This window comes from Thermothielavioides terrestris, chromosome 1, assembly GCF_000226115.1.
Source record: "Thermothielavioides terrestris NRRL 8126 chromosome 1, complete sequence".
Taxonomy (NCBI): domain Eukaryota; kingdom Fungi; phylum Ascomycota; class Sordariomycetes; order Sordariales; family Chaetomiaceae; genus Thermothielavioides; species Thermothielavioides terrestris.
In genome coordinates this window covers 9,358,918-9,386,468 of record NC_016457.1, presented here as the reverse complement: position 1 = coordinate 9,386,468, position 27,551 = coordinate 9,358,918, and the positions used below count along the sequence as shown (strand labels likewise).

The window sequence follows — 27,551 nt, the reverse complement described above, 5'->3', positions numbered from 1 at the left end:
ATAACCTCAGAGGTACCTAAGGTACCAGTGTCTTCCGTAGTGTAAGGCACCCGACATCATGGCGAGGGGGTATCCGTAAGTTACGGTGCAGACCGGCAGTTCCCAGACCACGGTAGGTACAGAGTACCGGACACCTCGTTCGCACATGATGAGAATCCCAGCATTGTTCAGCTTCGAGAAAGCTTGCCGTCGATTAATGCTCATGCCCCTTTTCCATGTACCGTGCCACATACGGCGAGAAGATTCCATACAGTGCGGGCGTTGACGATGCCCACACAGTGGCCTAAACGGGCAGCTCAGTCTTCGAGGCACCCCACCTACCCCATCGTCCAGGGGAGTCAGATAACTGATTATCAGTGGATCTGCGTTTGGAACAACACTGCTGCCATCCGTACCTGAGAGATGGTCTCAGTCCTCACTAACAGCTTTCGGCCAATGCGACATCACACGTGCTCTGCACATGGCTCGGAAGTGCTGACGACCACTGGTGTACCACTAGTGTACGGCGGTACTCCGACCAGGGATTGCTTGTGCCAAAATGCGAGACAAGAGGAGACGCGAGTGGCACGGTGTTTTGGCGAGCTACCTGACTGACTGGGTGGGCCCAAACGCCTCCCGTTTCAAGCGTGCCTTGGCATGCCAGGCTCCTCCCACACTCTACGTGAGGGCTGCTTTGGAGGAGATTCACACATGGTACCGATAACTTCACACCTGTGTAAAATAACGCCGGCCCCCTCGTGAGACCGAGAAGCCCAGGTCGAACAGCCCGAACTCAGTCCCCTCAGACAAAAGGAGTGGACGCCCCCAACGCAGGCGAGGCAACCCCGGGCGCCGGCGCGAGCATTAACTCCCTGCGCCTCACGCATGCAGCGGACCGCGCCGCGTGCCAAGTGGCCCGGTTTATCGGAGGGGTTGCAAGATGATGCCAGATTGTTTCGCTCTCGACCAACCTCTCGTTTGGTGCTGTTGTTACTGGTGCGGCAACCAGTTGTTGCTATCACGTTGACATTCGACACCGGACGCTGTCGCTGCGCCTACTCAGCACTCTGGCATCATTGGCATGGGTTTCGGAGACTTCACGCCCCTGCCCGGGAGATCAACGGTTCCTGCAACTGAAACACGACGGTCCTTGCTGCCCGGCCGGAACCTGCGTTATCCGTCTGTCCGCAGTTGGGCCTTGCTTGTTGGCCCCGGCACAAAGACCACGGGTTGGTCAGTCTCTCAAGGCAAACAACTACGTTGGTCTGCCATAACGAGGGTACCATCTAACAAGGGTCTTGGCTGCCGTGGTCGTCCTCCACACAGTGGTCAATACCCCAGCCATCCGACAGCTCATCCTCATGGGCGGCTCTTTGTTCGTGGCACGGCCGGGTAACTGCTTTGCTGTAGCCAACAAGCGTTAACTATCAGCGTGTCTGGCCGAGGCTAACCCCAACGCTCGGGTTCGCGGCGCTGATTCCAAAACCCCAAGTTGAGAGAAGCATGCGGCGGGGATAATGGTTCCTGTGCCGAGATCTCGAAAGACAAGTCCTTTGTGCAAGCTGCCTTGAACGATGCACAAGGATCCGAACCTACATTGTGCCCCCATGACACCTTAACAATGAACACCATTTCTTGCCGCGCAATATAAACGGCGTACATGCAGCAGGAATGACAGGCCGAGAGGCATTGCGTCTTTCCCATCATACCCGCACTGCGTAAGAACACCATAACTATCAGGGTCCGTCCGTCGGTATCCAGCGCTGTGCTGCCAAAAATGGCTGCATCCCAGAGCCCAGACCCCGTGCCCTACCGGCCCTCAATCTACTTCTTTGAATTGCTGCTTATTTTCGAACCCCATGACTGCCGGGCAAGGGACGTCAAGCTGTGCCTCCCCGAGAGCTACACCCCCGACGACGTGCGCGCCCTCCTCGAGCACGACGAGCGGCAACTCCGTCAATATCCAACAAGACAGTTCACTCCGCTCCCGGTGTGGCAGAACACCAACCCCGAACAAGCCGACCGCCCAGCCCTCAAAGAACTAACCCTGCACGTAGACCTCACCGCCGACGCCCTCTGCCTCGCCAACCTTGAAGACGGCGAGACACCCCGCCGCTTCCCGCGCGGACGCCGCACCCTGCCGGAAATCATCCCCGCGCTCCGCGGGGCACACCACCTGGCCGTCCCCTGGACGCCCTTCACCTTCGTCAGGGAGTGCGAGCGCTGCGACACCAGAGCCCCGTGCTGGTCCACGCAGGACGAGATCCTCGTGCCCTGCCGTGGGAGCCGGGGGAGCAAGTGCACCGCAGACGACGACCCCCGCCACCGCCTGCAGCCTGTCCCGTCCGATGAGCTGTTCGCGCTCTGGCCGAGCCAGTTCCCGCAGCTGGAGAACATCTTCCTCGTCGTCGACCCGTTGGAGTTTCCCGAGGTCTCGCGGCTCAGGGACCCGCTCGTGAAGCCGGATGGGGCGCCCGAGGTGGAGTTTCGCGCCCTGAGGCGTCCCTGCTACTATGGGGACGCCGACCGGGACAAGTGGGAGAAGGAGGCAGGGCCGGACGGGGCGGCGGTTGCTGCGCGGGCGTTGCAGAGGGGGTTTCTTAAGCGGTTTCCGTCTGGGGATGTGCCGCGCTGTGGGGTGCTGGAAGTGACTGGGAAGAGTGCGAAGGGGTACTTGTGTACGAAACTGAGTTGATTGACAGGTCGGGGAAAGGGGAAGGGGCAGAAACGATTTATCTGCAGTTGAATGAGATGGCGTTTCTCTGGCAACAGTTCGAGCTCCTCGGCGCCTACACCGGGCACTCGATCACCTCAGCTCACTGGCCGGTCCTGGCGGTTCAACTTGCACAGAAATACATGAGTTAGACATGAATTACCTAGGTCGTAATGGTCACCAATCATGGAAGCGCAGTTTCCTGGTAGAACCAGCTTTGCCTGCCGTGCGTCCGCCACCTCTTTTATCGGCACCAAGGTCGACTGCGTTCCCGGCCGTGGCACCGGCTGCGAGGAATGCCGTTGGTTGCGTTTGACGAGTTTGGAGATGGGGTAATGTCCGCTGCAACGGCGGGCCGGTTTCGAGCAGGAGGTCAAGGCAACACGCGTCGAATTCAACCTTGAAATTAACTATACACACTGACATGGGGCCGAGCTGCGTCTAGCATTTCAAGATGTGGCCCGACAACGCCCATCTTCGAGCTGGCATCAAGAGGATTGTGTCCTGCTGCAACAACACAGCACTTATCTCTACAAGTGGGAGATGCTGCTGCCGTTGTCGTTCCTGTCGTCGCAGGGGAGAGCAAGGTCAAATTGGCAAGCCGGAAGCTACGACGTCGTGGAAGCGACGACGTCGTCGGTGACGGGGAGCTAATCCCCAATACTGTGCCCAGGGACGCCTTCGACGACAAACGCGTTAGTAGTACGATTAGGATGGTTTTGTACCATATTGTGCACCTCTCGCTCGTCCAAACGAGCACAGCGTCTTTGGTGCACCGCCCAAGGACCCCAATCTGCGGAAGGCCGACCTCTTTGAGATTACCCCCGCCAAGCAATCTGCATCTCCAGCATAGAGATCGAGCATCACACCCGGACAACACATCTCGCTTTGCTGCGACAATTTGCAGGGAGGAAATCGATGCGTCGCCGGCCTTCCCCCCGTCGCCCTCCCCTGAGATCGCCAACCGGTTGCTTCCAGGTTCCAACCCGGCCGGCTTGGCGGTAACCTCGGCCTGGGGCTTCAAGGGCATCGCGAACTCGGGAATCCTGCGTCGCCCTATCTTGATGATCGTGATGAACCTCTGTGGTGACTCGCGCGTTGACGCGGCGTAAAATCTTTCCAACTAAGACGAGCCAACCCCAGCTTAGTGGTTTCGCGCCCGTTGTCTGTTCCGTCCAGTTCTAGTTCGATCGTGGTGAAATTCTCATTCGCTCAGTGCTGACCTCAACTTTTCAGGCGTCACCAATCCTTTTGGTTGAGTACGAAGGTCAGCCACCTCGAATAGCGGTTGCCGAAGTTATCGAACTCGGTGAATGTCATCGACATTGCTTTACTTTTTGTAAGTGCTTTGCCCTGGTGGTTGGATGCTTCTAGTTTCATTTGCTTGCGTACCCAATCCCCAGGAACGATGCGGTTCACATTGTGATTATCTCAAATGTTAAGGCTGTGATGGTAATATACGAAATAGATGTAAGATGACTCAACAACCTTGGAAACTCCAGATTTCAACTCTATTTACGCTGGTGATCTCAGGCCCTCCATAGCATATGCGACAGATCATGTAGCAGGACTTACACCTAGGCATCTGCTAGCCACTCGGCTGGACGAGTACCCCACGTTCAGCCAACCTTGAACCTCAAGTACCTACCCAAGGCAGCTTCCGACTTGGGTTGACCGGCCATAACGGCGCAATGTATGATATTGCGAGATCAGAGCCGACTCTACGTCACCTTGACTTCCATATCGCGGCGTCGTATATCGCACACCCTTTAAATGGCCGCCCACACAGTCACTCCTCACTCCAGAGACCCTTGCCTACGTCATGGCTCGCGTGGCAGAAATCGACTGGAAGGTCCGGGCGGTCTTGGACACCAAGCAAGAGCAGGACCTGGACCTGCAGATACGGTTCGTCCACGCCCAGGGAGGTGGCTGGGACCTCACACAAGGCTGGGTTGCCCGGTAATGGTGCGCATATCTTAGTAATGTCGCGGTTTGATGGCAATCTCCTCGACCCCTGTTTCGTGGCTGATAAAGCGGGAGGGACATCCTCGCAAGGTTTTCGGCCGGCTGGAGAAGGGGAGTGAGTCTCTAGATGATCAAGATGAGCTGGGTGGTGAAGGAAGCGTTGATGGAAGGTAGAAGGGGCTGTGCCTACAGCATTACCACGAGTCGGGAACACCTGAGGTGTGTGTGTGGAAACGGGGGAGGCTGCTTTCAGCAGAGTCCACGTAGTTTACACAAGGATTGCTCTTGGGGATGATGCTGCCCCTGGTCGGGAAAGAGAGAGGCAGCGAGTGCAAGAGCTGGGTGAAGAGCACGACTTGAGCCGAGGAGGATGAGAGCAAGAGACAGACCATGGAACGATCGTTGTAAAAGCCGACAATACGCATTTCCCTATCGAAGCTTGCGTCTCACAGATGGCAAACCAGCAGCGAATCTCCCTGGTCTCAGGCTGTCCCCTCTCTCATAACCCAGGATCTTAAATCCAGCGGTAACCAGTGAGTGACGAAGACGGAGACACCGCAATGACGGGTGTCAAAATCTGGGCCGTGGGAGCATTTATTCACAGCATTGACGGTGAATTCCTTGCCCTCCACAATGATTCGCGCTTCATTCTTCATTAGAGATCGCCACGCCTCATTCCCAATTAGGCCAGGGAGGTCTTCCCAGAGCGTACTGTCAAGAGCTGCCTTCCGGGACACGAACCAGGAAAACAGCTCTTGATATTCCATTGGATTGATTACATAGGCTCTCGAGCATTGGGTGCGCTGGTCAATGAAGCAAAGCAAGTTGACGAGTCTCTCTTCTAGTTCCAGGGAGAATTCGAAGGCCAGGACCGTCGAGTTGTTGTACGCCCGGTAGAACAAGCTGGACGTTCGATTCCAATGGCTTTCTGGAATGGCTCTCAGAACTTTGGCGAGGGGATGCGGTTCAGTGGGGAACGGTGGCGCCGCTTTCGTTAGGGCCAGTGAAACATTTATCACCCCATGGACGCTTGACCACCTCATGTGGGGCGGGACTAAGTCGTCCAGCTCGATGTAGAAATCCATGGGCGGTATAACCTGGAACTTGTTCTCGTCAGGAACGCGCGCGCAGAGCGGGCCAAGTCGCCGCAAGAACATGCCGGGTCCGACTTTTTCCAAGATGATAGCAAGGATATGAGTCTGCCCTGGCTGGCTGCCGTCGATCGGACGAAATACTTTCCCCACGGAGAGAAAGTATAACACACGACCTGTTTGCCGGTCCAAATCATCGTCCTGAGGCACCAGGACCAGTGGTGCTCTAATTCGAAGACCCTTGTTCGTGACAGCGTATTCTGGGTAGGGCTCAGTCCACATGCTCGGACCGCTCAGTGTACGCAAGTTCGATTTAGGTGATCTCCGGGCCGAGTGCAGCTCGAAATCGTTCGGGGATGAGGCAAGGAGGGGACCGCCGGGTCCGTACGCTGTCCCATCCAGGACTGGAGGCAGCCATGGTGTGTCCCAAGGACTCGAGGGAGCCCACGCGAAAATGGTTAGGTCGTTGCTCTGGCGGATAATCTCTTCCTGCAGACGCCGAAATGCCTTGCTCCCCTCCCCGTATATCAAGGGCATGTTGACGTCAAAAATGCCGAGCAAACAATAGGCGGTGTCCTCCAACCGTGTTGTCTCCCGCCCCGCAGCCCACGACATGCGCGTCCCAATGCTGACGTCGTAAATGTGGACGGCCTGAATCAGAACCGCTTCCGGGATGCCGGTTATTGCCTCGAGATTGCTGACCAGACTTTTTTTTGTGCCTCGCATCACCCAGTCTCTGTCGTAGAATTGCACTGTTTTGGGGGCGAGCAGTTCTTGAAGCGTCCAGCCGCGGGTGAACCATCGGCAGCCGGGGAGGGCTTCGGCGAGTTCGGCGTTGGTTGGGAGATCGGAGAGATAGACGTAGCAGATGGCAGCATCCTGGTACCAGCGGAACATGGAGTTGATGCTCTCCGTCAGCTCGGCGAGGTTCGTCTTGTCGATGCAGCAGGTGTCGACCCAGGCCCAGGCAAGCCCTTCGCTGCGGGCAAGGCGGCAGAAGTTGACAATCTTGCGGTAGCCCTGCTTGATCGTTGGGGACAGCAAGTTGTCCCTCACTTCCTGCAGGGACACCTCTTCAGCTTCCCACGTGTGCGACAGAATGGCATATTTCGGCACATCCGAACCCAGAAATTCTTTGAATTCGAGAGTGAGAGTATTGATGAGACGCATCTTCTCTTCGAAAGATGGAGTGGGCGACGAAGTTCGGGGGCGGTAACAACTGTGCTGGGAGGTGAGGGGGAAGGGAAGTGCCGCATGAGCGGGATTTGAACACCGTCAGATCCGACGGCCATCACTACCTACCTAGGCATGCAAAGGCTGCAACGTAAGGTGGCTGTATGCCATCGCCCGCTTTTCCCCTCTTCAAGAGCGGGCAGCGCGGTTGGCGCCGCGGCGGGGCAGCCTCACGGGCACTCTTACAGGTCAGCACTGAGACCTGAGGCGCGCAGCATGCATGCGTCATGCATGTTGAGTCACCAACGACAAGAAGTCTGCGGGAGCTGGGGAGGGAGAGGGGAGAAGGGGAGACGCAACTTGGTGCACCAGCCATGCCGCAATTGCCGTGAACTCGAGCTGCGATCGATGCGACTGATAAGGCTCTGGTTATTGAGCTCGCCGATACGGAAGCCATCGATCGAAAATGGACAGTTGGTGAGAGGGTCAACGGAGGGGTGAGTTTTTAGGTGCCTCAGGACCGAGGAAGAACCCCGGGTGTTTGTGTTCTCGCTGCATATTTGAGCCTGCAACCTGAAGCTGTCGGAGCTGGAGAGTGCCCCGGCTTGGTATTCTTTGACCTTCCTAGCCTCGAGGTTCCGTGCTCCGATGTTGTCGCAACTGTTGCCGAACAAAACCAAAATTGCTCCCATTCGATTTGTTGTCCAGTTAACGAAGGAAGACGGTCCACGAAGAATGATAGAGAAACGCGAACGGATGTTAATCGGTTCCATCGCTCTCCCCGGATCCCCCAACCCGTTTTCCCATGATAATTGCATTGAAGGAGGAAAGAACTTGGGAGAGATCTTCAATGGTGCTTCCCTAACCCAACCTGACCCAATTGCGATGCGTTAATGACAACCTGACCTACCAACTGCATTTATCCGCCCGCTCGGCAGGCACAGTGCCCAAAGCCGCGGCTTCCTGCCCAAGTTCCACGTCACCGGTTTTTCGCGGGCGGAGAACAGTGACGACCAGCGTTCAACCTTTCCTCGGAGCTGCCCTGTTATCGCACCTGTGCACCAGCCGGCCCCAAAAACATGCGAAGCGTGCCCGAGGCGACTCGGCATCATGAAACAGAAATCTCGGCGTTCCAACATGCTGCCGCGCCACCGGATCATCGCCGTCCTTCTCGCTCTCGTCGTCTCGCTGTTCGTGTGCTTCACGCATCTGAACAGGAATTTGACCCCGGCGCTTCCGTACACGTACACGTACATGACAGTGGCGACCACCGCGTCTCGCGAAATCATCAATGCTACTCTAGGGGTATTCCACCCTGCCTTTCTTGAGGGCCAATGACCCCCCTGACCCGTCAATGATTTGCCCTACAGTTCCAGCGTATTTTCGCCATCAACCTTCCTGCGCGCTCCGATCGCCGCGACGCCATGACCCTGGCTGCCGCGCTGAGCGGGCTTGAAATCACATGGGTCAATGGCGTTGCGGGACAGGATGTTCCAGACAAGGTGCTACCTGGAGACCCGGAGAGCCGGCAGGGCGGGCTTACAGTGGGCAGCAAGGGCTGCTGGAGGGCCCATATGGATGTTTTGCAGCGGTGGGCTCAGACGTCGCTGCTCATTTTGGAATCTGTGGTCCGAGCAAGCTGACCGGAGGCGCAGGATTGTCCGCGAAAACATCACCAGCGCCCTTATCCTCGAAGACGACGCTGACTGGGATGTCCGGCTGAAGGCACAGATGCAAGTGTTCGCCCAAGCGGCCCGAGCCTTCACTCAGCCATTGCAGGGGCAGCCGTTATCCGAGCAGTACCGTCAGGGCCCGCAACCCGAGCTTCCGTTTGCGAAGTTGCCGCATCGCAACCTCCGCCCCAGCCTCTCCGCGTACGGCGACGACTGGGATCTCCTCTGGCTAGGCCACTGTGGCACGGACTTTCCGGCCGCACAAGCCCCCAGCAAACCGCCGCCGCTGCGAGTGACCATTGAGAATGATATGACCGTGCCGTCTCACCAGCACCTCAAACCGCACCCCTTTGCTCTGCGAGACGACCTTGCGGAGAAATATCCGCCGCACACCAGAGTCGTCCATGCTTCGAGCGGGACCACGTGCACACAGGCATATGCGGTCAGCCGGAAGGGCGCGAGGAAGCTGCTGTGGCAGTTCGGGGTGGAGACAATGACAGCGGGCTGGGACTTGATGCTGCGAGACTGGTGCGACCGTCTTTATGAGCATCCTGCGGGATCAAACCCAAACCCGGCCGAGGCGACATCCAGGAGAAGGGCACCAGTCTGTGTGACGGTGCAGCCGCCTCTGTTCACTCATCACTATGGTAAGGGCGCGGCATCAGACATTACGGCAGCCGGGGGAGGCTTTGTCAATAGGGACAAGGAGATGACGCCTTATGTCAGGCTCAGTGTCAGACTGAATATGGGGAGGCTGGTGAACGGAGAGCCGCCAGTGGACCAGTGGGAAGACGGTTGATGCTGACTGGGGTGTTTTAAATGTACAAAAGACGTGGTCTGCGCACACAGGTTCATCGTTGGCCGTCCCTATCGCGAATCCCAATGGACTGACCCTGCCCGCAGTGCCCATAAAATCAGCTATAATTCCCGGCACTGCACACGCATGACCATGACCGCCGTATATATATAGACAAGCCCCCACCTCGATTGGCTCCGTGGCCGGCTCATCTCACCTAAGCCAGGGCACACTCAATGACGCTGTGCCCGCCGTCGTACGTCGACACGCGCGTGATGGTCAGCCCGGCCCGCCCGACGATGCCGCGCCAGTCGGCCAGCGTGCGCTCCTTGCCCGAGAGCGACATCACCATGAGGTCGGTCATGGCCTGGTGCGCCGTCGGCGGGTCCTCGACCACCAGCTCCAGCACCAGCAGCTTGCTGTCGCGCGCCATCGCCGCCGCGATCCGCTGCAGGATCAGCACCGCCTCCCCGTCCGAGTAGTCGTGCAGGCATCTGCGGATGTGGTAGACCAGCGCGCCTGGGTGGTAAGTAGGTTAGTTGTTAGTGCGGTGTTTGTTAGCAGCAGTCTGGAAACCCCAGCGGGTCGGGAGGGAGGAGGGAGGGGGGGAGGTAGGTTTTGGCGTGGGATGGATACTGCGCACCTTTGATGGGCTGCTCCAGGTGGAAGTCGATCGGAACCAGCTGCACGCCGTCCAGCTCGGCGTCCTCGCGGCCCGCCTGCTCGAGCACGTCGGGCAGGTCCTCCAGCGCGAAGCGGTGCCGCGGGAGCGTCGGGTTCGCGCGCATGATGCGCTTGAGCGCGTGGCCCTTGCCGCCGCCCACATCGACGCACACCACGCGGTCCGGGGCGGACTGGGCCGCCTCCAGCGCGATCCAGCTGAAGTCGTAGCCCGTCTGCATGGCCGGCATCGACTCGGCCGCCGCCATCGCCAGCATGAAGTTGGTCCGCTTGGTCTCGTCGCTGTGCAGGACCTCCCAGGCCGTGGAGCCCAGCTTGCCCGCCGCGAACACCAGCGGCGTCTGTCGGCGGTCGGTCGGCTCGATGCGGCCGAAGTGTTCGAAGTAGGAGGGCAGGGCCATGATTGTGTCGAGTTGGGTGTCGAATCTGCCGCGCCGGGGTACACGTGAGCATGTGCCGGAGAGTGATATGCTGAGTTCTTAGAGGGGAAGGATGGTGCTCAGCCGTCTCACATTATGGCCATCAACGCCCTGTGCTGGGGGTGGATGAGAAGCTCAGAGAATTCGGTGTGCGCGAGACGGTCCGATCCGATGGCCCGGAGAGTGTGGTTCGCCACGAGGATCCGGCAGATGCGAGCTGTGCATGGGTCGGATTAGCAATGGCAAGGAGTGGGGGCGACGGACTGTGGGAGGGTGCTTGTTACTGATCAAAGACACATCGCCGTCAAGGAGGCCAGCGAGCTCGGCATATGTGATGCTTGAGCCTTCTCCGGGTGGGATCTTCTCAAAGGCCCTCCATTGGTGGAACAGGCGGAGAGCGGCGATGTGGGAAAGGCGGATCGCCTGGAGTTGTATCTGATCGGCTGGGTGAGTGGCGAGGGTCGTTAAGTTGTCGGCGACCTGAGCCAGTTCCATTCGCTGCGCCGTGTCGAACCGCAGGGAGACGCTCCCCGCCCGGATGCCCTCTGCGATTATGCGCAACCGATCAGCCATGTCGTCCAGGCTGTCGGCGACTGGGGAAGCCATCGTGAGGAGGCGAGCGAGCTCGACAGGCAAGCAGTCGTTAAGGATATCGTCTAGAGGTTTGCGTTAGTTCGTGGGGTCCCGAAGATAGACGGTGGACTGGGAGTACTATTGGGATGCGGAATGGAAAGACCATGCCCCTTTTATGTGCGAAAGAAGGGTACCTACCTTTGGCAAGGCTGGGCTGGACCAGGCAGTCGCGTCACGGGATGCTGAGCGAGAAATGGAACCAGGGTCGGGTGCATCCAGGCAGGGGATCGGAAGTCCACTGTGAATGTCGGAGACGCTACCCTATGCCGTCGCTTCCTCGGAATCCCCAACAGTCCATTGTCCATTGACATGCTGTGCCGACACCGGCATATTCGGGCTTCAGTGGTGCCATCAGCTCGCGTTGACCGGCAAGACCTGCAGACTGTGACACAGCCCCTGGAAGTTGGGCTCGTCGGGGCTGTCACGATCCGTGATGCCCGGGCGGGCTTCCGTCGGACGCCGAGCGAGGATAGGCGATGGAGCATACGGAATGGGGAAACCACCTGGGCTGTCGGGAAGCTGATGGTTGGCCAGACCAGTCGACTTATTACGACCTAGGTATATTAGAGGGGACAGCTGCCCGAAGAACCAGGGAAGGCGGGGAGCAACCTGAATGGAAGAGGTGGGAAGAGCGGGATCTGCAGCTGTGTGCATCATGCTGCTTGTCGTGGGTGGGTGCGTGTGTGTTTGTCACTTTTGACGGATTCGCGATGGATTCACTGAGCTACCTAAACTTACTGGAGAGTTGATGCCCAGCAGGCAGGCGCGCCTGTCGATTGACACGCTAGAGCGGTCTGTTCCAACTTCCAACGATGTCTTCCTGCTGTGGAAGGTGGGTCTTGGATCTCCAAGAGCGACCCGGCATTGCACGGCAAGCCGAGCTCCCGAAGATCGGCAGACAATCGGACTCGCATGTAATCCGAGCGCGATGTCGGCCCCAAATCCTCCTCCTCTGCAATGCACACTGGACTGTCTCCTGTCCTAAGCTGAGGTTCGATTATTGCGGGATGGCATGTGACTTCCGCAGACCCCGAGACAACGACTGGGTGCTGGGTGCTGGGCTTGGTCCAATCGGCGTTCCATGGCAGGACACCCACGAGTTCCGGAGAAGACACGAGGGCGTCGGCTGAGCCAGAACACAGAAACAGAGAAATCGTGGAGCCATACGTAACTACTCGGTCCCTGGAGATTACGGACCATCAGTGCAGCAGGCGTTAAATCAGATGTACTTTGAAGTAAAGGAAAAGCTTGCGCGAGAAAACGAGTTTCAACTCCCAGCCCTGGCACCTATTTTAACCGGGGCCAACTTCGACTCCGTCCAGAACCATTGCCTTGATTGCAATGCCCAAATACTTAATCCTGTGCTGTGTCAAAGCGGAATCAGCACCCCAACTGTATCCCTCCAAGCGTTCCTCTCCCTCCTTGGCATTGCAAAGCTTCACTCCTCCTCGAGGTAAATCCACCCCCACATGATCGAGCCACCGCTGCAGAAGCACGCACCGTCAGCACCAGAACTCACCGCACCGTCTCCAAATACATTGGAACACATTACGCAAGGGAAAGGGAAAGAACTCACCAAGGATATCCCCTCTCAAACACCTCCAGCGCCCTGCGCGCCTTCTTCGGGCTGGTGAACGTGCCCAGGACGTAGCTCGCGCCCGCCTCGTCGCGGAGCATCTCGCAGAACGCGAGGCCCGCCTTCTCCGCCCCGCCCAGCTTGTTGCGCAGGTACGCCTTGCCCATGTCGCCGCCGCTCCACGCCGCTCGCGCCGCTTCGCCTAGCGGGCCGATCAGTACCCGCCACGGGTTGGCTACCACGCGCCGCGCCGGCTGCCGGTGCGTGTTGTTGAAGTGCTCCGCTGCTAGTTCTGGGTATGCGGGCCGCGTGCGGCGCTCCCAGGGGGAAATGTCCAGGTCTGGCACGATCGGGCGGACTGTGTGTGCCAGTGGGATGTTGTAGAGGGTGTCGGGCTGGATGGGGATGGTGGATGTCGTCGTGGTAGGGTTGGCTGTGGTGGTGGTGGTGATTCTTTCGATGCCGCTCGTCTTGTCGGCGGTCTTTTGCTCGCCGCGGCTGTGGCGTGGGCCGCGCGTCGGGGTGGTTGCGGGTGAGTTGATGGTGGACGGCGTGCCAGTAAACAGAGCCGGCGTGGTGATCTGCAGGGCCGGCGTGCCGCCCGTGTTGGAGACCTTTGGGATGGTGAGGCTGCCGTCAAAGAACGGGTCCGTGAGCTTCCGACTGCTGATGATCTTGTTGGATGGGCCTGCCACGGTGGGGCTGCGGCTCGAGTTGCGGTTGTTGAAGGAGATGAGGTCGGCCTGCTGCTCAGTGTCGTCGAGGCAGAGGTCGTCCAGAAGGTCGATGGTGTCCTTGGACAGGCTGCGAGGCATGGCGTCGTTCATACGGCCTTTGCCCTTGCCAGAGGGAGCATCCCAAGTGCTGGTACCGAGCTTAATCCGGTCCAGACCCTGCCCGAGGCTGCGGGTTGGTTCGCCCGGCAGAGGGAGACTTGGGCTGGATGCATCCAGCGGACGGTTCTTGCGCAGGTGGGAGAATCCGTCGGAGGGAGAGTTGGAGGGAACTGCTCAGCTTCGGGTCAGCCAACCCTACTGCGGAAGGGACCGGCAGCAGGCAATCCCAACGGCCACAGCGAAAACGTGGGATCGGAGAAAAGCGCAGAACGCGAGAAAAACCAGGACAGATTGGGGACGGCAATTTGAGGTTAACCAGAAAGCAAAACCGACTTACCGTCCACCTCGTTGGCGGCGGAAGAGCCCTTGGCAGCCGCAGCCGCCTCGGCCTCGAGGCGGCCCTTCTTGATGCCCTCCTCGTAGGCTTGCTTGTACCATTTGGCCCAACCGGCTTCAAAGCCGGTGATGTAGCCCTTGACGAACGGGTCCTCCTCGCACCTATGGCGCCATTTGGCCGAGCTGTGGAAGGCGAGGCGGGCCATGGTCGAAACTTCGCCCGTAGGCGGCGCTGTTGCAAATGCCAGTGGTCAGTTAAAGTTTCGGGAGAATTCAGGATGGAGTGATGCGTGATGACTGAGAAGAAAAGCGAATTAACGCTACTTACTGCTGGGCGGATTGGTTTGGTCCATTGTGCTGGACCTTCTCTGTTTGCTGTTGTTGGGAGGAAGAAAGAAAGGAAGAGGAAGGCTGCGAATTTGGGATGATAAATTCCTGGCCTGGCGGGTCTGTGGCACACCTTTCGCGGCTTGATTCACATTGCGGCTCGACATGGCAGCGAAGGGCTGCTCTTCCCCAGCCGCGGACCTTGCGGCTTGATCCTCGCGGCTTGACCCCCGGCGGCTCGGCCCTCACGGCTTCACCCCCGCGGCTTGACCCCCGGCGGCTCGGCCCTCGTGGCTCCACCGCCGGCCGGTTGAGCCTGCAGCCCGTTCAAGCCGGGCCGCTTGACCCCTGGCGTCTTCACATTCTTTGTCTGTACGTGACCACTCCCCCCCTAGACTGTCGACGCTCAAGGCTGCGCCCCTGTGAACAGAGTTCTTCTGTGACTTGTCCTGTCCATCCGGAGTTGGGGGGACTTGCCAGGTAATCCCAAGCTTGTCCTGCCGATGTGCAGCTCCCAAAATTGTGACCGCGTAATTCGTCACTGTGTGTGAGACTTCAAAAATAGACTGGAATGGATAACATGTGTCTCGACAAGGGACACTCGGACGTCGAAGGATTCGGCCGATAGGAGTGTTGGAGTGAAAGCTTTATGAACGATCAGAAGCTGCCAGACAGCCTACGAATCGGAGAACTTCATGAACAGTCTGATCATAGGTTGGGCGTGCACACGATATAGGTCCTGGGAACCCTTAGGCACCCCAGTTTTGTTCCCGAAGAAGAGAATGTGATCTCTTTACACCAGCTGGAAGGATGCTTCAAGGCTGGACTAGGCGGCTGAGTACATTGGACAATGCGTATGTATTGAACCACTAGTACGTCTCATGAGCTCGGTTTACGCCAGTTCGCATGCCGCTCTACCAAGCCCAGCTGACCTGGATCGCCAATTCACAAGCGGCTGAGCTGCTCCTTGTGGAACATATTTGAGGGTTTGGACTAATTCATGCATCCTTGTTTCCCCGCTGGCAAGGGTTGCACTGGATCATTGGACTCACAGGTGAGGGAGACCAAGGGCTTATGCAGAACCAGGACAGCCTCAGTAGAATTGATTGGGACTATTCAGCCTGTGTCAATGTGGACTGCGATATGTGAAAATAACCCTTGCACAGGGTGCCCCTTTTATTGGGAATCTAGGATTTGGAAAGAACAAAGAAGCCAAGAAACCAAGGGACGGATTGCAGGGCCTTTATTAGGAAACTTTAAAATCCAGGAACCGTAAACGAGGCCCAACCATGCTACATAGGTATTGGCAATGGAGAGTCTCCCAAAGAGTGCATCAGAAGTGTTCACGGCCATGTCTAGTGGTATGGTTTTAATGGGACCTGTCACTATGATTCGCTGACTTTACGTTCCCTCAATGTACTTCACAGTCAGGGTTGCCAACGTCATACGAGTTCTTCAGTGGAAAGAAGCATGATGAATCCCCTTGACAGCTACACCATCGTACCATGGTGCTCAAGATGGCAAATCCAGTATGCATATGACTGACTTGTTTTAGACGATGATGCCGGACCTCGCCAGCTAGAGGACTCCCTCAGCTTTGTTAAGCAAACCGCAGGAGCACTACTAAGGGAAGCAGCTCGACTATGTATGCAGCAACCTGCCTTTGTTGTGTGGAAGGCTATCAAGAACACGGGCCACCTTCATTCAGATGCCTATGTTGACCTCACGATACCTTCCGGCAACCCAGACAACGCCGGAGTAACTCTTGTCAGTGGTTCTACCTCTGGCCATGGTTTCCAATGCTGTGACGGTCACATACATGCGTGCCGCCGAACAAAGCCTGACAACTACGGGCCCAGCATAAGGACGAAAACCGTGAGATAGTATACAAGCTACAGCCGTTGTCCGTGATTTGCCCTCGATCCTGCCCCCAAAGCACAATAAGATCGTCCATATCTCCAAGGTTGGTGGCTGCGTTTCGAGACGATAGCCGAAGCTGACTTGCACATCTGTTCCGCTCCTTTCCGTCCCAAGCCAGCCCCGTCCTAACACCGTTTGCATGCGATGTCATGCCATGCCATGCCGCAGCAATTCCCTCGGCCAGCCCCTTCAACTTATGCGATAGTGCCTCTCCCAAGCTGCCTTGCCGTAGAGTCATTCTGGGGCGTGCATTTCTGAGTCAGATGCCCGACCTGAGTGAACTGCTCAGGTTGGCCGCTCGCCGTCGCCCCGGCCGACCCTGTGGTGGAGACCACTGCAATCCCAAGTCTTTCGCTCGTCCCGCCCTCAAGTTCCCGGCTGCGTCTTATTCCATACCTCAAAGAACTGCTTGTCGTACGAGGGAATGCACTTGATCTTCTCCGGCGGCTCCTTCTGCCACTCAATCGTGTCATCCTCCAATCCCGGCGCGCCCACCCAACGCGACGTGTATCCCTTGGCCTCCTTGATCTTCGCCCCCGCCTCATTAGAATACTCCAAGTTGACCGCCGGCACCACCGCAATCCTACGATACCCATAAAACCACAAATCCTTACAAAACAGCTGCGGCTCGCCCTGATAGCACTCCCCCTGCCGCGGGGCCCGAAAGCGCACCGCATGCTCGAGCAGCGGCGCGGCGGAGAACACGGCCGCGCCGTTCCAGCAGGAAAACACCTGGAACGGCCGGTGTGCGCGAAAACGCGCCCGCGCGGCGCCGTCGTTCCAGAACAGGTTCCAGGCCGAGTCCCAGCTGCCGTCGGGAGGGATCTCGAAGAAGGAGTCGCCGCCGGCCAGCGTGCGCGCCACCCACACGTCGTAGAAGGTCGGGTCGCGCCCCACGTACGTCCAGTCCATCCCGCACACCATGTCCGCGCCGAGATGGTCGCGCTGGTGCGCCAGCTCGAGGATGTCCTCTGCGCAGATGGCGACGTCGTTGAGGAAGACTACGGTGGTGTTGGAGGAGAATGTAGGCTTCTTCTCGTTGTTGGGTGCGCTCCTGGCGGCGTCGAGGATGGGCTGGATGGCGAGGTTGCGCAGAGCGGCCAGACGCTTGATGCGGTCGGCTTCTTTCGGATTGATGTCGCTAGTGCTGAAGTAGTAGGTGGTGCCGAGCGCCTCGAGGTTGGGACGCAGGGCCGCTAGGACTTCCCCTGTGCCGTCGTCCGAGTTACCCTCGACAATGGACAGGGCGCAGTGCTCGGGGCCGAGGAAGCGGATGGCTTCTACCACGCTGCCGATGAGACGGGGCAGAAGGGGAAGACATTGGCGGAGATCGAGGGCAAAGAAGTAACGGATGCCTGTTGAGACAGGCTCCTCGTTGCCGATCTGCAGGTGCTGATATCGTGATGGATCTAGCTTAGGACAGTGCAGCCGAGGCGGATCGTCCGCGTCTGGGTCCATGATGGAGTTTATGTAGGAAGCCCTTGTCTCCTGGGGTAATGTTTCTGGGATGAAACGGATTAGTGAACGCACCGCAGTTGTTGGTAACCACCGGTCACTCACCATGTCGCGTGGTAGCGGTCGCTGTCGAGGGTTCATCAGCAACTGCTGTTGATGCCGCCTGTCTAGGTTCTCCGTCCGGTCTGAGAAACTTCGGCCGAGGAACCTGCGCAAGCTGCTCACGGCGAAGATAGAGACCTAGAAACACCAGAAATAGGCACGTGGCGGGTGCCACGAAAAGCAGCGGTTTCCTCATGGTGAGTGAACAGGCCGTGGTCCCAGCCGCGGAGGGGCGCGCGGCTCGTCGTCTCGGGCATTGAAGCTGCTGGTTAGCACAACTTCAGCAGTGGGAGATTGCTCGTCTTGGGTCTTCACACTATTCAGCAAGGTGAAGTCATTCGTCTGAGCAGCGCAAACTGTTAGGTATCATAGAGAGAGGACTGGAAGTGGTTGATTCCCCAACAGGGCGAGGAGATTCTCCGGATCTTCAAATAAGCTTACGCTGACAAGCCCAAGCGCCATGCAGATCTTCACTGACGTTGGTGTGTGGGGCTTCCGCCCCCCAAGTCCGATGTCTCTTGGGTCGCCCCAGCGCAGTGGAGTTTGCCGCTCTTAAGACCAGGACTTGGCCAACATCAAGATGGTCGTTAGTTACAGGTAGGCAAGGAGGTTACGAGCTCGGATAGATCTAGTTGTGTAGGCCACGAAACACTCACTGCCAGGAGACACCGGAAAGACCAAGTTGAGCCTGGTCGCTCCTCACATCGAGGCCCGGCTCTCGGCTGTGGGCATGCTGGCTGCACAATTGCTTTCAGGTTCTAGTTATCTGCACTAACAACTGGCAATATCCAAAAGCTGAAGTCAGATAGGTACTGAGTGCGTCCAGTCCAACCTTTCGCAGTGTAAACGAGCCAGGAAGAACGCCAGGGGCAGCGACGCGCGACGCAGCTAAGATGCCATGATTCTGCTTCAAGTTCTCTTAGACCTCGCCCGGAGGTTGGTGGAATCAATAAACGCCAGGTAGTTAAAGTCAAGCACGCACCCGCTGATATATCAGACGCAGGGCGGCCTATCCTGCACAGTTGTCTTCGAACGATGCTGGCTGCGATCGGGCCGCTGCTGGGTCGGGCTGCAGAAAACGGCCACCAACTTCCAGGTTACCCTGCCTCGCAGCCAAGCCCCGGCCCCTGAGAGTGGGCCTGGACCCGTTCACAAGTTCTTGACAGGGAACTTCCTCCATTTTGCATTGACTCCATTCGCTGCCTGGTTAGAAGTTTGATTCCCGCTAAGCCTGTTGAGCTGCTGTTCGAAATGAGCAGGCTAAAGCACTCCGCTCACCCTTCATCATGTTTTTTCCCGTCCCCGTCGAAGAGCATGACCCCATTCTCACATTCATCAACCACCGAAGATGGACAAATTACCGCCAAAATATGTCTCCTCGGCGACAACTTGGAGGTCGAAGCTGGCCCTCCGAACAGCCTCGGCGCTATTCTTAATCATAATCGCTGCCATCGGGGGCTCGCTGGCGAATACGCCCCGAGTGGATGTCCTGGGCATCATGCTGATCCTCGCACCTGGCGTAAGCCCTGGCCGTCATCTTGCACCGACTGGTCACGCTGCTAACAGATCATCCGACCGCCAAGCTCATCGCTCCCTTCATTTGGGACATCGCCGAAGGCATCTGCATCCTGTGCCGCGGAGGGCACCGAGGCATCCATCCCGGAGCCATCGTCGCCATCGACCTGCTGTGCTGGCTCGGCTGGGTCGTCATCGTCTTCTTCATGTGCGTGAGCGGGCTCATTACCCGCGCCCGCTATTTCATCGACGACTACAGCGGATACGACGACTACCAGTACGACACGTCAAAGGTCACGCCCGAGGACGCGCAGCTGGAGCAGTCGATCGAGGCGAAGGGGCGGGTCATGGCTGCCTTCGGCTGCTTGACCGTGTGAGTTGCCTACCTATCATGCAGAGTACTTACTTGCAGCTTGTACTGGCCGATGACTGACACTGCCGAACTGACAGCGTCGCCCATTTTATGCTCTTCGTCATCGGGTGCCGCGAAACCAACATTCGCAGCAGGATGCCGCAGACCGTCTACGTGATGCAGCCCATCTATAGCACCGAGGCAGTCGGACCGTACCAACTCGGCCAGGTTGTTGGCCAGCCGCAACCTCCGATGCCTCAGATGCCCGTATTCCTGCAGCCGCCGCCGAGCCAACTTGCCGCCCGACCGTCTCCAGCTCAAGCAGGTTAGCCAGAGACAGGAGATTCAGGGTTCGATGGACCGGGTGATGGCACCCATGCGGATTCTGGATTTCTCCTCCCTAGGAGTTAGGAAATTATCATATAATGTCCAGAGGTGTTTGAAGGCTGCATCTCTGACTGTACTCATTGGTGTCAACAGTTGAGTGTGAAGCGCATCGCCAGACAGGCCCCTGACGCCGAACCTCCAAAGCAAGCTCCTGATTCGCGTCGCCTCGTCCGCGCGCAATAACTTAGACAGGTAGGCAACCAACTTCTTGCGCGCCCCGAAAATTTCTCCAAGCCCCACAGAACTTCGGGGCAACCTGTGACCGCCACCGGCCCTCGCCACGTCGGCCAGTGCCACGCGAGCATCTGGACAGGACATATCAATGGCAGGAGGTGATCCAGGCATCGAAGATCAAAATGTTGGCGGACAAGAAGGTGGAAGGTGAGAGGAGAGTTCAAGAAACAAAAGCCAAAAACATACAGCACAGGGGATTCCCCAGTCGTCACCGACCTGAGTACTAATCCTGCGATCAGCAGCTTATCTAGGGGAGAGCGGACGGGATCCCGAGCTTTCTGCTGTCTATGGCCGTATGTACTAGCTGCTCTCTCTGGAAGCCTTTATCAAATGGTGCCAACAATTTGCAAAAGAGTGTCCGCCTGGGGCCGACGTCGTGATAATTTGCGGTGTTCTGGTTTGCTGCCGAGTCACTCTGTCCGGTAATCATGACTGCACCTTGAGGAGCGGATTTCAGAGCCACGTTCTGCAACGTCAGGGGCCCGGCCGTCGCGGCAGGTTTAAGAACGGGTGCAACGCTGTCCTAGTAGATGACCGAATCGCTGGTGAGTCGTGGAACCAGAAGGACGTCGCGTGGAAGATGCATCCATCGCTGGGGACGCGGTCCAGATACAGATCCACAAACCGCCTCTTAGTAGGTAACCTCTCAATTGGGCGTTAGGTCCAGCCAAACGCTACCTAAGTCCTGCTTAGGGAAACAAGAACATCCTCCATCCCCAATGACAACTCACTACCGGAGTGAAGTGCCCCAACCCATCCCAATGCTAACCACTCCGCACTTCTCACTCGGCCAGGCGAATCGACCGCCCTTCTCGCAAGCAGCACCGCGTCTCCAGCGTCCTGACAGGACGGACCCCGCGCCGGGGCTGCCAAGCAACAGCACAGCGCTCCGAAAGGCCAAGCTGTCTTCCGTTTAGGAAGACAGGGCCAGTCGCCCACAGACGGGGATCAGATGACATTTCAGAGCCAATGCGTGTTTCCTGGGCAGGCCAGATGGGGTGTAAACCTGCCTGAGGACCTTGCGATCGGGTACTGACTTACGAAGCCGGGTTGACAATCAGATCCTCCCAACAGGAGGAAGTCCATGGTCACCGTCCTGCATCTCAGGATTACCTAGCTCACACATCTAGAACTTAGCATCAACTCCAGTAGATCGGGGAACCAGCGCCGGTTACTCCCTTACGACGCAAAAACTCACCAGCGCAGCCGACATCGCCCCAGATGACGCAGCAAATGATCGTTCCGAGTGAACCCCTCGTGGCATGTCTGGCACGCAAACCGTCGGGCACCGCCGTGCTTGACGGATCCCTCGTGGCGTTGCAGCTCGGACCGGCTGCTGAACCGCTGGTCACATCCGGGCTTGGAGCATACGTAGGCCAAGTTGTGGCGCTTCTTGTGATGGCTGCGACCGAGTTAGTGGGATTCCCTCGATTGCCGCGGGGAAGGAGGGGGGGGGGGGACACCGACCAGAGTTTCGCGCGTGTGTCGAAGACCTTGGAGCATTTGGGGTGTGGGCAGGCATATACACCACTGCGGGGGGAGTTTGAGCTTGGAGCGGGAGAAGAGCACGTGCCGCCCCATGGCGCGCCCGGGCTGGACGTCCCCGCCGAGCTGGAACCGGTATTGGGGGATATCGCCTGAAAAGAAGAATTCAAGCTGGCGAGACCTGAGGAAGGGGAGCGCTGTTGGCTGTCGGTCGCACCAGCAGGTTGGATCCAGGGCCAGGCATTCTCCCCGTTGCCAGCCAGCCAGTCATAAGGGAAGTCGACGCCACATTCAGGATTCAGATCGCCAAGTACCTGCTCCCCATGTTGGCCGGGAAACGGGTTTGGCGACTGAAACCCAAACAGAGCAGCTTGACCAGCCGCTGAAGGGAAACCCCCGTTGCTGTAGCCCGTTGTGGTTGAGTGGCCGAGCACCCAGGCCGGAGGTTGCGGGAGGAGACGAGCAGTCTCCCTCGAGTCAGCGGTCCAAGCTATGTCCGGAGGCCGGAATTGCTGTGGAAACGAAAAGAGGGGGTTGAGATTTTGGGTGTGTGACAGTGCTGTACTCGAAAATGCCACGGGAGCGGTCCAGTCGATCGAATGCGAGTCATTTACCACCAAGGTCTGCTGGGGCGATTCTGGAACCCCCGGCCATCCATCCCTTCCTTCCAACCCTTCCAACCAAGAGTAATCAGAATGAAGAAGTTCTGCGTCGCCGTTCCCGGCTCCCACCAAAACAGACTCGGATGATCCTGGCAATAACGAGGCAGTGCCTGATAGTAGCCGGAAACGGCGACGCAGAACTTCTTCATTATGATCACCAGCCCATGGCTGTGGAACCTGAATTTGGCTAACTTGGCGGGGGCGTACGTTGCCCCCGCGGGCGAACGATCAATTGGCAGGGCCTGGACTAAGTCAGTAATGGGCGCAACGGATGGGATGCGCAATTGGAAGGCTGACTCAACCTCTTGGCCGGTTGGTCGAACCGGCCTGTCTTAGCGCGGTGGTAATTGGAAATTGTCGGACTGGTTCAGGATCCGGTATCCGGATGGGAAAACAACGGAAGGTATAAGTAGACGCTTGCGTGCCTGAGAGAGCCTCGCACTCTCGTCTCCCGCCGTTCTTCGTGGCGCCATCCAGCCCATGGGGGCCGTCACCCGCAGCAAGGCCTGATGCAGGGTTGCCTCCCCGAATTCGACCGCGATTGGGGCAATAGGTTCCCCGCTATGCAGGTGTGATTGCCCCCAATTCATGCTGCGCCAATCGCACTTTTGACTCTGACCGTTTTCTCGAGTCTGCCTTCGGCGTGTCTCGGCACCCCGCTTCGAATGTCCGGCCGCGAAGGTTGTGGATTGGGCACAGGATGGAAGGGGCAGACAGGCTGGCAGATTCGCGCACCCTGCGAGCAGCCACTCCTGAGGCAGTTAGGGCAGTCCATGCTGCTGGTTGCCTGACCCATTGAAGCGGGCCGCGCCTGCCGCTTTCCCGGGTGTTGCACACAGCATGATGAATCACTGTCTGCCTGAAAATGGGGGTGCCTTCTGACGTCATCCATTTCTCGAGCGGCCCAGGGCGGCCTTGGTTTGGGCCTGGCAACCGATGTGTCATCGCTTTTCCGTTACTGAATGTGTTTTGAGAACAGAGACTCTGAAAGAGCAAGTCCAGAAATTGGAACTCAAACATCAGTCTGCAACACCCAACTTTACAGCTCAAACTCAGCTTCAAATTCAATTGCCCAGCGTCCTTTTCCCATCACCCTAAACCACGCAATCACGATGAATTCCCAGAGAACCCTCATGGCGCATGGCCTTCGACATGCTTCGGTCGTGCTGCGGCAAAGGATCACCGCGGTGAGGCACGTCCGGCTCGTCAACACGGACAGGGAAGAACTGGGCGGAGTGGGCGGCTCGGAGCCTCCCGGGCCGCAGCGCAACCCGGTCAACTGGTCATCTGCCTCCTTTCCCCCCCCCCCCCCCCCAACCCCCCCCAACCCCATCACCCGTCTGTTCGAAACGCGAAATTAACAATGAAAGCAGGAAAACCGGATCTATCACTGCCGTAGGGGTTCTTTTGGCCGGTTGGTGGATGTTCCGGTCGAAGGGCGACAAGTCTAAGCAGGGGGATGCGAACGCCAAATGAATGTTCGATAAGGAATTCAAGACGCATGCAAGAGTGCGTACTTGAGGATCTTCAATCCATTGGCCTTTGACATATTGATCTCGGCATCGGAAACCTCGCGCTTGAAGGGTAGGCGTCGTGTTAGTCAGAGCTGAACCCGTAACTGCGTCAAGGAAATTAGACTTACCAAGCACAAGTACCTCTCCTCGAAAACCTCCAGATGTGACTTGTCCTCACTTTTCGTGCCCTTGACGGAGGGCTGACCCGGGCGCGTCACGTCAACCCTGAGCAGAGTTGACCGCACTCGTCCAGCAGCCCCTAAAGTCAGCCACGAAGGACGCAGCAGGCCCTCCACATCCTTCCCTTCCACCTCCTTCGCGCCCAAGTACGTTAACACCAAATTCCTGGCCAGCTCTGTGCTCATGTCCGCTCACGCCTCCCAGGCATATCCCACGTCTGCGTTCCAGAAGCAAGGGCAAGAACGGCAGGTACTGTACCAACCTTCATCACCATCTCCCTCACGACCACCACGCCCCTCCTCACCTCCCCACTCCACCGGCCCGGCAACAACCTCCCAAAACCGCGTCTCAAACTCAGCCAGCTCAAACACACCCCTCCTCCTCCCCTCCCCATCGCCCAACTCAACATGCAGCCTCACCCGCCAGAACCCACACCCTTCCTCATGCAGCCAGCCCATGTCGTCGAGCGAGTACACAGCAAGGAAGGGCATCGACGGACCCTCCACTTCGGCACCCCACTTTCTTTCCCCCCGACCACCATCCCCATCTCCATCCTCGTCCCCGCGGTCCGGAGCAGTGGCATCAACAAGCGCGTATAGCCCGGCCCGCCGCACCCCGCCCGTGGCGAGCATCTCGGGGAGGTGTGTCTCTTCGTACCAGCCGGCGAGGTCGAAGGTCGTGGTATTGTTATTATTGTTGTTGTTATGATTATGACTGTGGCGGGCTGGCGCGGCGGAGCGGGGGCGGGACGCGACGAGGATGGCGCCTGGTCTTTTTGCCTGGTTTTGCGAGGGCGGAGGGGGTGGCATTGTCGCTGCTGTTGGTGGTGCTGTTGTTGGTGCTAGGACGGGGGTGGGGGCTTATAGTTTGTTCTTTTGATTCGAGGAGGAGGAGCGGTGATGCTCACGGCGAGCGGCGAGATGGGATGGCTTGAAGATTGGAAGACGCAGGAGAGATGGGGTGAGAAAAGGTGTGATGGTAGACGGTGTGCAATTCTGCGTCTGCTAGAGGTTGACGGGGACAATTTAACGCTCGCCGGTGCAGGTCGGAGGGCCCACGCCGGAATCCCCCGCCCGATGTCCGGAACAGTGTCCGGCAGGTGCGTGGCGTGCGTGTGTTACGTAGGGAGGTATGCACCGGCGTGTGGCACAGGAACCGCAGGGACGGAAGGTAAGGTTGAGCATGCCGTTCCATTCTGCAATGCGCAAGGTACAGATATGCTGATGAATATACTACAGTCTTTCCTTCTATCCCAACCAGCGCCATTTGCTCCTTCTGAATCCCAGCGTTGACAAATCTCCGCCCCCGGTTTAACCCCGACTATATCTGCGCTTTCGCTACGGCCGATCGAAGAGCCGCGCCACTAGCCGGCGTGTGTCCTCGTCGGTGTTGCCCCGACCCCAAAGTGGTTGATTGGCGGCCAAACTCGTCTCAATTCGGATTTTTAGGTGGTTGAGACGTGGCCTATATCTCGGCTCGTCGCACAGACACTCGGCCACCTGCTCTAGCAGATAGCGGTTGTTGTCCTTCTTCCAAGGCACGTTCTCGTGAAGGAGATACTCGCCGTATGACCAAACAGCGATGTATTTTGAGACGTTATTTCGGTCTGTTTTCCCCGCAACTTGGCCTGCGTGAACCGGCGGGTGCTTGGGGGGGTCATCTTCCTCTTCGTCTTCCGCATCCCCTATGACGTACTCTGGATGGAATATCCAGATGAGCCCGGGGACCGGTGGGCAGGGCGGATAACATTGGGTGATGAGGCAGGCCATGACCTGAGACGTCAGCGGCGGTTCTCGTAACCCAGACTACGACGCTGGTGCCCTGCGAGGCACCTCAAGTGAAGGTACACTTACCAAGCCCACCTGAAACAGGTTGCTTGCCCATCCCCACTGCCCCGCGACCGTGGTCGGCCACGGGGCTCCGGCGTACAGGTGGTACCCGAGAGGAACCCAGTCCCACTCCTTTGTGAATTGTTCCTGCCAGACCAGGGTGCGGTCTTCGGTAAGTAGCGCGATTCCAGAAACAGGAGGGGGTGCTCGGAGACGGGACTCTTACCGGCATGAAGAACTTGTGTTTTGCGAGGCGCCTGAAGTGCAGCGCTCGCTCCCTGAAATGCACCGCGTCAGTCTCCAGCTCCGTTCCGCCAGTTGCAAAAGGGGCAACCTCACCCGTTGGCTCGGACAGCATCCGTGACTTCGGAAGCGATACCGAAGTCGCTCAGTTTCATCACCGGGGCTACCGGGTGGTCAGGGTCCACCGTTGGGTCATTCCCGCCGACGAGGACTGGTTCAGTTGTTAGTTGGCGGAAGCTCGAGGCTAGAGATGCCGCACAAGACTGATCGTCGAGCACTTACTGTTCGTTGGGTCGATGTCGAAGTGGACGAAGCGACTAGGGGTGGGAATGTTTCCCGGCGGAAAAACCTCCATCACCGGGGCCGCAGCGTCAAGTCCGCCAGGGTACAGGGCCGGATGCTGGGTGGGTGGATACGCCATTGCAATGGTAGATTGTACGACTGGGCACACAAACGGGAGGATGTGTCAGCTGGTCCAGCTAAAAGGGGAAACGCTGACGAGTCTGACGTACGGCAGTGGAATATTTCCCAGAGCAGCCTGGTTTGAAACGTGAGATGGTCCCTTTCCGCAACGACAAGAGCTTTGTACAGGCTGCCGCGCGGGAGGTATTCGAGCAACATGATGTCGTTGGTCCTGATTTGGCTGGGCTGAAGATTTGCCTGCCCCCCGAGGCGCGCGGATCTCCGCAGCTGCACAGTGTTGGGGAAGGTTTTGAGCTGGACGAAGTGTTTGAGGCCTCGGAACATCTGTTGTATGCCCTGACGTCAGCCGGCCGAGAAGGGGAATAGAGGAGAGAAGGGGGGATGCAGCATCGTCGTACGCGGGTTCTGGCATTTTCCCTTCGAAGCGCTCTAGTTGAGCCGGCATCCAGTGTAAGACAAGACTTGACCACAAAATAGGTCCGCCTCCCTCTTCGGGGGACCCGCTGCGTGGCGCTGTCGAGATAGAAGAGCGAAGCCAAACCGTTGCCCCCCCATCCGAGCCACCTCTCAAAGCGAAGGCTGCGATGGGAGAGCTGGAGCTTGATCTTTCGCGTGACGGCGGGACGATCCCGGGGGGTTGGAGGATTTATGACCCGATTGGGAAACCTTCGCAAGACGGGCGCGGAGCCCGGGTTCGGATGCGTCAGACCAGGGTAAGCGCCCTGTCGAGGTATCGACGCCTGGTAAGCCAGGGCTTGCTGTGTGGTGCAGTCCACATCTCGGACTACGGCGCCCCTCTGCCTGTACTGCTCAAATTCATACGCGGCTCTTCTCTGCAGATCGTCCAGATTCGGCGGAGCGGCAGGAGCGGCCATGGTGGGCTGTTCTGACTTCCTGAACTTTCAATTCAAATAGACCGTCTTGAAAGTCGCTACTCGAGCTTGAGATCAAGCCGTCAGTGACATTTGGCCTGTCGGGCGGAACCATCGCGCCGCGAGCTCAGTGACTCCCTCAAGTAGTTGCACCCTTAAGCCTCCACAAAGAGAAACGGA

At 58.0% G+C, this 27,551-nt stretch overlaps 9 protein-coding genes across 9 annotated transcripts; 4 read left to right on the top strand and 5 right to left on the bottom strand.

The window, feature by feature from the left end:
* Positions 1-3,510: 3,510 nt before the first annotated feature.
* THITE_2142492 (uncharacterized protein) lies at positions 3,511-6,918 on the bottom strand (the record flags this gene model as incomplete). The annotated part of the gene is made up of 2 exons (XM_003650923.1): positions 3,511-3,528; positions 6,154-6,918. 2 exons carry the CDS (start codon positions 6,916-6,918, stop codon positions 3,511-3,513), a joined length of 783 nt encoding a protein of 260 aa, XP_003650971.1.
* Positions 6,919-7,903: 985 nt separating this feature from the next.
* Positions 7,904-9,543, top strand: THITE_2110920 (glycosyltransferase family 25 protein). Its single transcript, XM_003650922.1, has 2 exons — positions 7,904-8,512; positions 8,577-9,543. The coding sequence occupies exons 1-2, from the start codon at positions 8,346-8,348 to the stop codon at positions 9,391-9,393; spliced, it is 984 nt and encodes a 327-aa protein (XP_003650970.1). The 5' UTR covers positions 7,904-8,345; the 3' UTR covers positions 9,394-9,543.
* A 64-nt stretch (positions 9,544-9,607) lies between these two features.
* Positions 9,608-11,096, bottom strand: THITE_2142490 (uncharacterized protein; the record flags this gene model as incomplete). Its single annotated transcript, XM_003650921.1, has 4 exons — positions 9,608-9,909; positions 10,034-10,497; positions 10,584-10,707; positions 10,775-11,096. 4 exons carry the CDS (start codon positions 11,094-11,096, stop codon positions 9,608-9,610), a joined length of 1,212 nt encoding a protein of 403 aa, XP_003650969.1.
* Positions 11,097-12,561: 1,465 nt separating this feature from the next.
* THITE_2126948 (uncharacterized protein) lies at positions 12,562-14,224 on the bottom strand (the record flags this gene model as incomplete). The annotated part of the gene is made up of 4 exons (XM_003650920.1): positions 12,562-12,607; positions 12,700-13,705; positions 13,873-14,103; positions 14,200-14,224. The coding sequence occupies 4 exons, from the start codon at positions 14,222-14,224 to the stop codon at positions 12,562-12,564; spliced, it is 1,308 nt and encodes a 435-aa protein (XP_003650968.1).
* Positions 14,225-16,371: 2,147 nt separating this feature from the next.
* THITE_2110918 (glycosyltransferase family 69 protein) lies at positions 16,372-18,032 on the bottom strand. The gene is made up of 2 exons (XM_003650919.1): positions 17,679-18,032; positions 16,372-17,620 (listed from the first exon to the last, which is right to left on the bottom strand). The coding sequence occupies exons 1-2, from the start codon at positions 17,869-17,871 to the stop codon at positions 16,485-16,487; spliced, it is 1,329 nt and encodes a 442-aa protein (XP_003650967.1). The 5' UTR covers positions 17,872-18,032; the 3' UTR covers positions 16,372-16,484.
* An 856-nt stretch (positions 18,033-18,888) lies between these two features.
* THITE_2110917 (uncharacterized protein) lies at positions 18,889-20,184 on the top strand. Its single transcript, XM_003650918.1, has 3 exons — positions 18,889-19,194; positions 19,259-19,563; positions 19,641-20,184. Exons 1-3 carry the CDS (start codon positions 19,024-19,026, stop codon positions 19,870-19,872), a joined length of 708 nt encoding a protein of 235 aa, XP_003650966.1. The 5' UTR covers positions 18,889-19,023; the 3' UTR covers positions 19,873-20,184.
* Positions 20,185-20,325: 141 nt separating this feature from the next.
* Positions 20,326-20,490, top strand: THITE_2023237 (uncharacterized protein; the record flags this gene model as incomplete). Its single annotated transcript, XM_003650917.1, has 1 exon — positions 20,326-20,490. A coding segment is annotated over one exon (165 nt), but the record flags the coding sequence as incomplete, so codon positions are not given.
* A 2,783-nt stretch (positions 20,491-23,273) lies between these two features.
* Positions 23,274-24,175, top strand: THITE_2110912 (uncharacterized protein). Its single transcript, XM_003650916.1, has 2 exons — positions 23,274-23,592; positions 23,684-24,175. Exons 1-2 carry the CDS (start codon positions 23,423-23,425, stop codon positions 23,784-23,786), a joined length of 273 nt encoding a protein of 90 aa, XP_003650964.1. The 5' UTR covers positions 23,274-23,422; the 3' UTR covers positions 23,787-24,175.
* Positions 24,176-25,341: 1,166 nt separating this feature from the next.
* THITE_2126944 (uncharacterized protein) lies at positions 25,342-27,374 on the bottom strand (the record flags this gene model as incomplete). The annotated part of the gene is made up of 7 exons (XM_003650915.1): positions 25,342-25,776; positions 25,858-25,980; positions 26,060-26,111; positions 26,173-26,287; positions 26,359-26,517; positions 26,589-26,823; positions 26,898-27,374. 7 exons carry the CDS (start codon positions 27,372-27,374, stop codon positions 25,342-25,344), a joined length of 1,596 nt encoding a protein of 531 aa, XP_003650963.1.
* Between the last annotated feature and the right edge of the window lie 177 nt (positions 27,375-27,551).